General features: G+C 52.9%; 1 protein-coding gene across 2 annotated transcripts; it reads left to right on the forward strand.

Moving 5' to 3' along the window:
- The first annotated feature begins 9,480 nt into the window (after nt 1–9,480).
- Nucleotides 9,481–12,014, forward strand: LOC115299430. 2 transcript variants are annotated; one of them, XM_029948797.1, is made up of 2 exons: nt 9,481–9,564; nt 11,037–12,014. In XM_029948797.1, the coding sequence occupies exon 2, from the start codon at nt 11,108–11,110 to the stop codon at nt 11,942–11,944; it is 837 nt and encodes a 278-aa protein (XP_029804657.1). In that variant the 5' UTR covers nt 9,481–9,564; nt 11,037–11,107; the 3' UTR covers nt 11,945–12,014. The 2 variants fall into 2 exon arrangements, with proteins under 2 accessions (XP_029804657.1, XP_029804658.1); XM_029948798.1 differs by having other exon boundaries at nt 11,186–12,014.
- Nucleotides 12,015–13,051: the final 1,037 nt, after the last annotated feature.

Consider the following 13,051-nt stretch of genomic DNA (forward strand, 5'->3'; position numbering starts at 1 on the left):
ATGGGTGGTGGAGTCAGACAGACCCAGCTTTCGCTTGAATTCAAGCTCAACCATAGCTGTGTCACCTTGGCCAAGAGACCCACCCTCTCTGCACCTCCATTTCCTTAGCAATACCAGTGACTCCTTCACAGGGTTTCGGTGAGCATCTGGGCCCCGGTAGAGGAAGCACTGATTAGAAGGAGGCGACAATTGCTCTTGCATTCCAGACAGTCCCAACCTCAAATGATCTGCCTTGTTGTCAAGTCGTTTGCCTCGATCTGGGCTCAGAAAATACTGTCGTCAAAATGCATAGTGAGCCACGCTGGCTCATGCATGTGAGCTCCCTAAAATACTCATCTCCACTTAATTCAGTTTTTAACATGTACACAATTACCGGTTGCAGTGTTGCTTGAAATAAAATAGAACTGGAAACAACCCGAATGCATATCGACAGGACGGTGGATGAATTGCGGTATGTTTGCAGTGTGAAGTATGGAAGAGCATAAATGACGGAACCAGAGCTACGTGTATCCATATGGATAGATCTCAAAAGCATTTAGCTAGATTAAAAAAAACAAATTATAGAATAATGCGTTCAGTATACCATAACATATATAGCGTTTGAAAACATGCAAGTCAGTGATGCGCCATATGGCAGCATGTAGGGACAGAATAAACGGAGAGCAGTGATCGTCAGAAATCAGGATGGCGGCTCCTTCCCAGAGGGGAGGGAGCGGGCTTGGCGAAGTCTCCATGTGGTTTTAACTGTATTTATCAGCTTATTTTTGAGCTCCTTGAATATGGTACGAGACCTTCCCTGAGCATGAAATACGAGGAGGAGGCTCAGGGAGGCAAGGGAAAGTGCCCATGCTTACCTAGCCTCTGAGAAGCAGAGCTGGGAATTGAACCCAGGTCTCCCTATGGAGCAGGCTACTGGGGTTTTTACTGAACTGCTCTCTCCTAGGGATCTGAGGGACAAAGGAAGTGCCAAGGAGCTGGGGTGGAGCTGGGGCGGAGCTGGGCTGGACAAGGAAGGGAGGTACTGGTCCACTGGGTTCAGGGGGGCAGCCGGAGCCTGGTAGGGGCCCAGGCCAACCCAGGGGAGGTTTCTCTCACCTTCCAGTCTTTCCTGGTGCTCTCCTGGTTGGGCTGGGGGTCAGGGCTCAAGCCAGCCTTGGGCGAGGTCTCTAAAGTAGGAGGAGTTGACTCCGAACTGGCTCTCCTCCTGCTCCTGCAACCTCCCCCATGTGCCACCCCAGCACAAGCAACCCAGGGGCACAGGCCAGGGGACCCCCACTGCGTGAGCTCTAGTCCGGAGGACACCCCAGGATGCCCAACCAGGACCCCAACTACAGACTCCAAACCCTTCAGGGGCAGACATGTTCCAACTGTTCCAAGACATGGCCTGGATGCTCCTTCCTTCCTTCCTTCCTTCCTTCCTTCCTTCCTTCCTTCCTTCCTTCCTTCCCTTTCTTTCTTTCTTTTTTGTCTTCTGTCTTTCTTTTCTTCCTTCTGCAAACCTACTAAGTACTAGGGCCTGTACTGGTCACTGGGAGACAGGGATGAGAGACAGCCCCTAACCTCCAGGGACTCAGAGTCTGCTGGGGAGATCAGATGTGTAAATAGATGAGCACCTAATAGATGTTCAATACATGTTTGGATCAAAGTAAATGAAAACTGTCCAATAAAGCATTAGTGCTGGAAGCGCTGCGAGGGACTGGTCCACGTGGCCCAAAGGAGGGCAGAGACTCGCTCAAGTCACAGAGTGGTCCAATGGCATACCCGAAACCAGGGCCCAGGACCCCAGACTCAGTCTAAGCTCTTCTAACTGCATCCCACCCCTGCTTTTTGTTTGTTTGTTTAAGTCGACAATTGTGAAATATTTCAAGTATACAAAGCCGTTTAAAGAACAGTAGCATGCTGGGCTGCCTGGGTGGCTCAGGTGGCTCAGAGCGTGTGACTCTTGATCTTGGGGTCGTGAGTTTGAGCCCCATGTTGGGTGTGGAGATTACTTAAAAATAAAATCTTAAAGGAGTTCCTGGATGGCTTAGTCAGTTGAGCTTCCAACTCTTGATCTCAGCTCAGATCATGATCTCAGGGTCCTGAGTTCAAGTTCTACATTGGGCTCTGTGCTGGGTGGAGCCTACTTAAGCCTACTTAAAAAAAAAAAAGGAAGGAAGGAAGGAAGAAGAAAAAAAAGAAAACCAGAAGAAGAAGAAGAAGAGTACTGTGTCCCTTAGGAACCTACCATCCAGCTTTGTCACATTCCCAAGTGACTGTTAGTGCCTCTCTTTCCAGCCTGAATCAGATGCTCTCCCTACTTCCTGGGACATGTTCCTTTTGTGGACTTCACGTAAGAGCTTCTTTTTTTTTTTTTTAAATGTTTTATTTATTTTTGATACAGAGAGAGACAGAGCATGAGAGGGGGAGGGGCAGAGAGAGAAGGAGACACAGAACCGGAAGCAGGCTCCAGGTTCTGAGCTAGCTGTCAGCACAGAGCCTGACGCGGGGCTCGAACCCACGAGTGTGAGATCTGACCTGAGCCGAAGTCGGATGTTTAACCGACTGAGCCACCCAGATGCCCCAAGAGCTTCTTTAAACAGAGACTGGGAAGTATTTCCTGACACCAACCGATTCTCTGACGCCCACTGAGTATCCAATAATTCAACTCATTTCTGGCACTATTGATCTGGTGTTAACATCAGATCGCACAAGCTAAGGGGCTCCATTCCGTGATTGCCCCCACTTCAGACACAAATCCCACCACCCCCTCCATGTCTTGCAGAACCAGAAAACCACTCATGTTTACCAGTGTATCCTATAAAGAATTCAGACGAACAGCCGCATGAAGAAATTCATAGGGTCCAGGACTAAAGACTCACAGATACCAATCATGAGAACGACGGGTCTGGAATGGTCTTTAGAGAACCTTCAGTGCCCCCTTCTCCTTCTCCAGTTGGACAAACTGAGGTCCAGGTAGTGCAGCAAGCTAATAACACAGCTGGGCCTTAGGGTTCCTGGGTGGCTCAGTCAGTTAAGTGTCTGACTCTTGATTTTCCTTCAGGTCACGATCTCTTCATTTCATGAGTTCGAGCCCCACATCAGGCTCTGTGTGGCCAGTGCAGAGCCTGCTCCAGATCCTGTTTCCCTTTCTCTCTGCCCCTGCCCCGCTTGCGCCCATGCACCCACGTGCATGCTCTCTCTCTCTCAAAATAAATAAACAGTAAAACACACAAACAGCTTGGGCCTAGGACTCAATTTCCTCATCCGTCAAATTATGAGCAGCTGGTATTTATTGAGAATTTGCAACATGCCAAGGGATCAACCTGGTGGGGCAGGTATTTGTATTATCCCCAGTTTACAGATGAGGAATTTGAGGCTCAGGTAAGGGAAGCAACCTGCCCGAGGTCTTACAGCTGGCGGAGCCCCAACCAGGCAGAATCTCGCTGTGGAATTCCTCTCTGGGAAGTCAAGCTTTTCCCGGCTCTGTAATGGGAAGGAACCAGTCATCTAAAGCATGATGCAGATAAAGCTTCTAAAGTATTTACAAGAAGCATGAAATTGTCAGCAGCCACTATCACATCTCTGCGGGGGGCTGGGGGGAGCAGGAGGAAGACCCCTTCATCTGGAAGGTGACCTCCCCCCCAACCCCAGCTGAGAATCCAGGGAGCAGTTTTGTGGGGTTCAGCCAAACACTGGAAATGTCGACCTTGTCATCAGCTGCCTGGGTGGGGGTGGGGAGGCCTGAGGGGGGAAGGGGAGAGGAGGGAGGGGAGAGGCCCGGAGCCTGCAGGAAGGCAGGGAGGAGATGGAGAGATGTAGACTGAGTCATCACATTGACACCAAGGGGGAGGGGGCTGTTTGGGAGGAGATGGAGAGATGTAGACTGAGTCATTACATTGACACCAAGGGGGAGGGGGCTGTTTTTCGTCCTGTGCTGTCACCCCCCTGTCACCCTGTGCCTTTAGGAAAGTGTGTCACACACACTAACTGCAGGTCTCTAGTGGTTTACAGCACAGATGAGGAGGGACTAGTGGTCACAGTGGCAGGGCGTGGGTCACACCTGCAAAAAGGTGACAGTCTCATGGGGCACCTGGGTGGCTCAGTTGGTTAAGCATCCGACTCCAGCTCAGGTCATGATCTCACATCACAGTTCGTGGGTTTGAGCCCCGCGACGGGCTCTGTGCTGACAGCTCAGAGCCTGGGGCCTGCTTCGGATTCTGTGTCTCCCTCGCTCTCTGCCCCTCCCCCACTCATGCCCTGTTTCTGTCTCAATAATAAATAAAAACATAAATAAATAAATAAAAGGTGGCAGTCGCAGAAGGTGGGGCAGCTAGAGGGGTCTGAGAGCTGGTCCAGAAGCAGGGACTCAGAGTGAGTGGTGACAAGAGGCCACAAGAGCCCCCTGGGACTCCTCAGGAGTGGCTCCGCACTTCCCGCAGCACGTGACATGGCGGTTTGAGCTCTCTGATCTGATTATTAAAGGAAAGTTACCCCAAGAGGATGGAGGGGTTTGTGGACGCCTGTTCCAGGTGTCTCCCCTCAGTAAGTGCTTCACAAATGACCAAGTGACGATGGCCCTGGTGGCAGTAGGGACAGCAGTAAGCAGGGAGACGGGAGCCAGACTGCCTGGGTTCACAACCTTGTCCGTGTTCCTTTAGGAGAGTTACTTCACCTCCGCCCTTCAGTTTCGCATCTGGAAAATGGGGGCGCTAGCAACGGCTACCTCATGAGGCTGGAATGAGGGACAGATGAGTGAATGCCTATACAGCACTGAGCACGGGACAGCCGCCAGATTCTCCAGAGGAACAGAACCAGTAAGAAATGTAGATATGTCTTAGTCTGTGTTCGTGTTGCATTAACAAAAATACTACAGGCTGAGTGGCTAAAATAACTATTTATTCCTCACAGTTCTGGAGGCTGGGAGTCTAAGATCAAGTCTGCACTGGCAGACTTAGTGTCTGGTAAGGGTTTTCTTCCAGAATCACAGGGCACCCTGCTGTGTCCTCACATGATGGGGCGGGGGGGAGGGGCAAGGACCCTCTCCAGGGTCCCTCTTTGTAGGGGCACTAATTCCATGAGGGGTTCACTCTAATGACTCACCTCCCACAGACCCCACCTTCAAATACCACCACATTGGGGGTTAGGCTTCAACGTATGAATTTGGGGGGGGTACAACCTTTTTAGTCTCTTACCATAAGTCAGTCAGTCTGCAGTGATCACTGGGTATCCTCCTGGCCCCTTTTACTGAACGGGAGTCTGAGGTTTGCATTCAATCGCTTACCTGCCTGAGCTAGTTGCTTGCTGTCCTTCCTACTTCCTGTGTCTTCGCTCAGCGGGGTTGGAGGTAAACCTACATACGACCATGGACCATCACCATCGTCTCCACCCCGCTTCGAGGGAATTTCCCAGGCCCCGTGAAGATGGGAGCCCTGTCCCCTGCCACCATTGGCTGTTCTGCCCCCAAAATCCCTGAGGTGGCTTGGCCGGAGAGAAGTTCTTGCTGGCTGGGGCTCATGCCAAGCCACGCCTGTCCCCGCGCAGCTGAGCTCAAATCTGTCCCTGCTTGTACCTGCCCCATGTGGGCTTGGGGAAGGCTGTTTTGGCAGCCGGTGAGCAGAGGGCCCGTATCCCTGAGGCTGTTGGGGGCTGAGGGTGCGTGACTCAGTGTGCTTGGGTGGGTAAAAGTCTGCAGCCGAGAAAGGGCCAGAACCTGCGCGGGAGAGATTTTCAGCCCTGCAGACAGGCGGGCTCCATGCCAGGTAAGGGCTCAGGTGAGTCACCCCACTAACAGTTGCCTGAGGCTAGGCACAGCTGTCCTCCAGCCAGAGCTGAGAAAGTTCCAAGGCTCTTGGCTCTAGCTGTCCCTGAACTGACGTGGGGGTCTCCCACTTGCGGCTGCTGAACTCAGCTTGCTCCTTATCTTTGCTACTTCGGGAACCAGGTGCTGAAAGGACAAGGGACCACCTCTCCTACCATCTCTGGCCCCAGGGGAAGGCAGTAATGTAGCAGGTGGGCGCAGGGCGGGGCGGCATTAATTAGCAGCATATGTGCTAATGGGGCAGGGTCCTAAGGTCTCCGGAGAATGGGGGCTGTTCCCTCCATTCTGGGGGGAGCCCAGAGGAATGGGATGTTCTCAAAGTCCTCATGCCTGGGGTAGAGAAAGGGCCCCTTCTGGACCTGGTAGGGCACAAGAGGGGACAGGTTGCAGGTGGAACTGCTGGGGGGTAGGGGGGATGGGAGGATGAGAAGGAGAGGGAGGGGCAAGGAATGATCGAAAGCTCAGCTGGTTTGGCAGTGGAGCTAAGGAGCCAAGGGTGGAGCTGGCCCTGACTGGGCAAGGGAGGGGGCTGCTGTGGCTGGAGACTGTGCAGGGCACCTACCCAGGACATCCTGAGACCCTGGCATCCATCCCTGCAGTGTTAGGGAGAGAGAGGCAGCTGGGCTTGGCTGGGCGGTGGGGGACAGGGCTGCAGCTGCCCACCCGTCTACGTCTCCGGGCTGGATGCCTCCCAGCGCTGCTCAGCTCACAGGGTCATGGATCACAGGGTCACTGAGTCCTCACTGGGTGAGAGGAGTGGCCACCTCTGGATGGAGCCAGAACACTGGGTTCTAATTCTGATGGCTGGGTGACTTGGGTAAGTCTCTTGCTCTCTCTGAGTCTCAATGACCCCGTGTGGAAAACGAAACACCTACCTCTTAGGGGCACTGTGAGGATTAAATGAGAATGTAGAAAGTCCAGCCATGTCAGTTTCTCAGGGATGGAGCTGGGCAAGAGGCGGGGCTTGGAGTCAGCGGGACCCTAACCAGCTGGCCTGATGCAAGACTGGGCCCTGAGAGCCCAGGATCTAAGGACAGAACCTCCCCTCCCCCTACCCAGGGAAAGCGCTTAGAGTCTCCTTGATCCCACTTCTGGTTCCCCAGCCCTTCTGGCTCCGAAGGCCTCTGTGGCCCCCAGAGTGCCTAAGGATCCCTGGGAGTTGGGGAGGCCAGAGAGGGGCATTCTTGATCTTCTGGGGCACAGCCTGGCTTTCTGGGAAGAAGGAGGAATAGCACATTCCTCCTAAAATAATTGTCCTAGAGCTATTTCCAGAGGCTCTTAGTGCCCAGGCCAGAAATGGCTAGTGATCTCGATGCCTGGGTACCTTCAGGACAAGCAGCACAGAGGCCCAGCCCTCTCGCTGGCTGCCTGCCCGCCTGCCCGGCCCCCAGCCCAGAGCAGAACCAGGCGGGGCTGAGGACCCACAAGGAAACTGTTGATACCATTTCCCTGGTCCACTGAGTTCTCCCACACCCCTCTTCCTGCTTTTTGGGGGGCCCTCTGATCCCTCCTCTGGGCTCCCTGTTTCAGCAACTATAACTACCCTACCCCCGGACCAAAAGGCCTTTCACCTTCAGTGGCTGCCGGCTGGGAGGGTCCACAGGGTCTCCGTGTAACAGCACTTTATAATCCTGGGTCTGATCTTTCAGAAACATCAGGTAAACCCAGACTGAAGAATCGTGAACAACGTGCTTGAGCTCTTCCAAAATGCCCATCTCATAGGGGCGCTTGGGTGGCTCGGTTGGTTGAGCATTCATCTCTTGACTTCGGCTCAGGTCATGAACTCACATTCTGTGGGATGGAGCCCAGCATCCGGCTCTGCACACTTTCAGTTTGGAGTCTGCTTGGGATTCTCTCTCTCTCCTTCTCTCTGCTCCAACCCTGCTTGCACATTCTGTCTCTTTCTCTCAGAATAAATTAATAAAGTTAAAACAAAAATGTCTGTCTCACAAAAGACAGAGAAAGGCTAAAGAACTGTTCCAGGCTGAAGGAAACCAAAGACACTGCGAAGGAAAAGCCATGCCCGCTCCTGGGTTGGCCCCAGTGCACGAGGAGGAGTTGCCAAGAGGAACATCCAAGGGGCAACCCGTGAAATGTATATTATGTGATCAGACTCCACCGCTGCCGAATGTCCTGTTCTTGGTCATTGCAGTTATGGTTTTTTTTTTTAATGTTTTATTTATTTTTGAGAGAGAGAGAGAGAGAGACAGCATGAGCAGGGTAGGGTCAGAGAGAGAGGGAGACCCAGAATCTGAAGACAGGCTCCAGACTCTGAGCTAGCTGTCAGCACAGAGCCCGACGTAGGGCTCGAACTCACGAACCGTGAGATCGTGACTTGAGCCGAAGCCGGACGCTCAACCAACTGAGCCACCCAGGTGCCCCTGCAGTACGGATATGTAAGAAAATGTCCGGGGTGTCTGTTCATCCTTGGTGTAGGGACTACTTCATGCCAGCCTTCACAGATTGGATCTGTTCTTCTCCTGGACTAGAGACCTCTGCCATGCCCTTGGTCAGGCTGAGAAGCATCCTCACTTGATTCCCCCCTCTTCAATTTATTGGAGCAGGAGTTACAACAGCAGCACCTGGCATTGTTCAATCCAGATGCCAGTTGGGGTAGGAAGAATAATCCAAAGCCCTGGAACTAACTGGGTCCCAGTGGTCAACATAAGCTCCACTCAGTGATTGTAGATTCCAGCGAAATGAAGGAAGAAGGTCCAGACTTCTAAATGAAATGTTTCGCTCTAAAGCTGCTTAGAATGAAGGTCTTCCAGAAGCCCTCTACACAATTTTCCATGTATCCAGGAAAATTTCTCCTCTGAAATCATGTCGGTAGTGTTGTGTTAGGGTTTACACTGATCAATAAATATCTGAAACTTGAAGAAAAAAAATAAAAGAAAATGTCCCTGTTCACCCGGCATGTGGGAGCTAGACACCCAAGTGTTCAAGAGGATAAGATGCTGCTGTCTGCAACTTCCTCTCCAAATAGTTATCACTGTGTGTGTGTGTGTGTGTGTGTGTGTGTGTGTGTGTGGTGATAAGTGTGGCAGAAGCATTAATAATTTGTGGCTTCGGATGAAGGCTACATGGGGGTTCATTGTCTTGTGAGTTTTCAGTAAGCTTGAGAAATTTTCAAAATATAAAATAAAACTATATTTTCAATATTTGAGACAAGGGAATGATGGGAGGAGGCTTTTCCAGCAAATACGTACTGAGTGCCCCTCAGGGCCAGGGCTGGGTCGGGGGCACGGAGGTGCTGAGCTCTGCCGGCTGAAGAGTCCTCAGGCTCTGGTCAGAGCCCATCACGTGGTCGGCACTCAAGGCTGGGTCGCTGATCGCGGGCGGGAAAGGCAGTTACGCTCAAGAATGGGTCACTCGAAGGGAACAACCCTCTGGGGAGACTCGACAAATGTTTGCTGAGCCAGTGAGAAAAAGGGAAGTGGTTGGTGCTGGCCATGGCCGACGGGAGCTGTATCGGGGGCAGCTTAGAGCTCCCTGACTCTCAGCATAATTAAACACTAGAAAAACAAGGAACGCTGGAAAACATCCACCCCAGTCTCGTTTTAAAAATAGGGCCCATCTGTCCTGGACGGCTTAAAGTGGCACTGCCCTAAGGTAGGAGCCTGGCTGGGATGGCATCTGGAGGCCCCGCCCAGCTCCAGGATTCCATGATTCTATGACATGGCCAGCAGTCTGGAGTGGCGATATGAGTGTGTCCCCAGTGGAGAGCGACAGGAGGGCTAAGTCATCTTCCTCCTAAAGACAGAGTGAGCGTGGCCGAGGGCCCTTTTGGCAGATAGGGCTTAGCCAGCCAGGAAGGGAAGGGTGGTGCTCTGTGGGGGTCAGCCCTCAGTCACCTCCTGTATTTCTGGAGGAGGAGACAGGGTGGGGTTGGACCCGGGAGGGAAGAGGCAAGGGTCTGTACATTCCACGCGATTCAGACCCAAAGGACAAGGGCAGCTGAGGGCCGTGGGCTGGAAGAGGGGCAGGCAGCTGTTTTCTGGGCGGAACGGGCTCAAATACTGCTCTGTCCTCACTAGGCAGAAGTGGAAAAATAGCATCAAACTGGCAGTACTACGGGGGGGGTGGGGGGGGAGAAATCAAAGCCTGCCTTCTAGTGGGGGAAAGAAGAGAATTGGGGGGCCGATGGGGACGAGGAAGGAAGGACTACACCGCCCTTGGCTGGGACAGGAGGTGGGGTTATATGGACTGGGCATCTCCTTGGCCTGGTCAGGCCTTTGTCTCAGTGAAGTGCTCACATTTGGACCACAGGGAGTAGGAATCCCAATCCCCCTCCTCCTGTGGAGTGGATGAGGAGACCCTACTGCCCGAGACGGTCAAGACCAAATATCCTGGAAGGCTGTGACCTTACAACTCCAGCCCTATTGGTGGATTTGTCATACAACTCTCCCCTGCTCTCATTTGGGATTCCTAAAGTCAGGATCAACTTAGGTATGGGGTCAGCAAGCACCCCTGTCCATCTGCTTCTCCCCATTAGTGCCCCAATCCAGCAGGCAGAACAGATGTGGTGAGAATTCTTTATTAAGAGACCACGAGGGAGGGCCAAAGTCACCCCAATAACAGCATTATGTTCCTGGGGTAATCAGACACAACCAAGACAGTACCTTGGCCCCACCACTTCCAACCTGTGTCATCTGAGGCAAGTCACATCACCTCCCTGAGACTGAGTTTCTCCATCTATCAATCGGGAGTAGAATAGTGACCACCTCCTTGATTTGTAGCAAGAATTACATGTAAGACACAAGCAAAGGGCTAGGCTCGGAGAGAGTACATATAACATCACAGCACTGATAAGATGCTTTCGTTGTTTTTCTACTATCAGGTGCATCGCGTAGTAGATGATTACACCCTGGAAAGGAGGTTTCTCTCAGTGCTTGGAATATCCCCATTAGAGATTCAGTCCTTGGCCTTTATGGTCTTCTTGCTCAAAAGGCAAATGAGAATTTCAAAATCCAGGCCAGAGTTCAGGAGACTGCCCCACTTTTCCAAAGGGTCCTCTGGCCTCAAGTTGTTCTCAGGGTCTTGCCTTCCTTCTCATCTCTTGCTTTCTGAGGAGTAGGGTGTCTGTTTTCCAGTCTGAAAATCCCTGGGGCCTGGGAAGAGGTTGAGGAGTAGAAGGGTGGTGTCAGCTCTCTGGAGCCAGAGGGGACACATGGGCAGAAAGCGTGCAGGGCGGCAGCAGACAGCCGAGGGGAGCTGACCCAACTGTCTTCGCCAGGCCTGGCAGCCAGCCTCCAGGTGGCTGGAGGCAGGTCGGCGCCACGAAGCTGTGTCCGCCCGGCCAAGACAATGTCTGGACGTCCAGTGAGCCGTTCCAACATTTACACCCGCTTCACCCACCCCAACAATGCGTCCTTTTCGGCCCAGGCTCCAGGTTGGCACCATGGCCCCAGTGTGAGTTGGGCTGACAGTGTCAAGCGCTCCCGCACCCCGCGTGGCTCTGAGGTCACCAGCTGTGGCAGCTCAGAGCAGCCTGAGAGCCCCAGGAGCTTCAGACTTCCAATGAGGAAAATCTGCATGGGCCGCCCCTACTACTCCAAGTGTGTAGAGACCAGCCACCTAGCAAACCGCCCCAAGGTGGCCAGAAATCCCTCTTGCCATGACGCCCCCTGCTACCTGCTCTGTAAGGAAAGTCCCTCAGGCCCCTATAGCCCCACCTTCCTGGACCAGCTCATCAAAGGCATCAACTACCTTGACAGATCCACCAGTGCCTTCTCCTCCAAGTCATCACTGAACCTGCCGCGGCTCGCGGCCACCTGCCTGGAGCGCGCCGCCAACTCCATCCATCTGGACCCCCCAGACCTCTCCTCCCCCCATAGTCACTCCAGACCCGTCACCAGCGTGGCTGCTTCTGACAACTACACCAGCACCTGCATGGTGTCGTCCACGGGGGGCGTCAACACTTTGCAGGGTGTGGATGGGTCTGCCCATGCCAGCTGCCCGAGCTGGCTTCAAAGCCAGAGCGCCCCACCCGCGCTGCCCCAGAGGCCGGGGATGAAGCTGCCCGAGCTCCCCTTGTTCGGCAACAGGCTCTTTTCCCTAGGTCGTCTGCCCAAGTTCTGGGAGGCAATCCGCTCGAGCTGGAGAGCCCCTGAGCCCATCTCTAAACCCTGTAGCTGGTGGTAACATCGACTGCATGATGGGCCCGTGTCCACGAGACTGCAGCTGTAGGAAATAAACGGTCTGTGGCAAAATGCTTCTTCCAAGGCTTAACTGGAAGGCAAGGGGCGGAACAGCCGTTCAGATTGCGATGTTATAAACTCAGGGGGCTCCGGGGCCGGGAGGGTACAAGTTAATGGGTGAACTGGGCTGGGTGGTGGTGAGAAGGAGCAGTGGGGATGGCTGAGTGGAGAGAAAATACCTGGTCTAAACCGAGCTCTCAAACGGGTTGTTGCTTTTTCAGAAGAAGCCAGGAAGCTCATGTTTATATGCTCACAACAAATTCAAAAATGTCCTCGTGCTCTGTGGGCCCAAGAAAAATACTTGCAGGTGGAATGTGAAGCCCACAGGCCACGGTTTGCAATCACGGGTTTATGTCTTGAATGGATCACTGGGGGCGTTTCCCCACGGGAAGAAAGATAGACTAGCTCTTCATCCCCAATTCCCGTTCACACTCTTCTGATTTCAGGATTGTTGTGGGTGTTGATTTTAGCACTGCCCAGTGTGAACAGAGATAATTATAATGATGATAATGGTGGTGGTGGTGGCGGTGATGGTAATAGTAAGACTTATAATGTGGCAAGCACTATTCTAAGTGCTTTGTGTATATTCTTTTAAGGATGTGTTTTTATGACCAGGGCTTAGGGTGGATGTAGAGGAAGGTTTATGATGGCTGGTGGGAGAGGCAGTCGGGGATTGTTGCCGCTAGAGAGAATGCCCTTCCTAGGAAATCTTTGAAGCATGGCTCTGTCCAAGCCAGATGAGGGCTGGAGGGTCTGAATGAGGAGGTCCCAAGTTTCTTGCTGGAAACGTCTGAGAAAATGTTCCCTGAGCCACCAAGGGCTCCAAACCTTCAGAGACTCAACTGATTTGAGTGCTGAGAAGTCAGGCCCCACAAGGCATCCAGAGACTGAGTGTCTGTGGAGACTGGGAATCCAGCCTCGTTCTGCCACTAGCCTGCCCTGGGACTTGGGTATATCACCACTTTGTCTCCCCAGGCCTATTTGCCCTTCTATAAATGATTATTAGGGTAGCTTTGATGGCCCCTAAGGGCCCCAGACTCTGATATTTCTA

This window comes from Suricata suricatta, chromosome 8 (genome assembly GCF_006229205.1).
Source record: "Suricata suricatta isolate VVHF042 chromosome 8, meerkat_22Aug2017_6uvM2_HiC, whole genome shotgun sequence".
NCBI lineage: Eukaryota > Metazoa > Chordata > Mammalia > Carnivora > Herpestidae > Suricata > Suricata suricatta.

Coding starts and splice junctions, on each gene's coding strand:
- LOC115299430 (XM_029948797.1), top strand. CDS start 11,108: ATGTCTGGACGTCCAGTGAGCCGTTCCAACATTTACACCCGCTTCACC.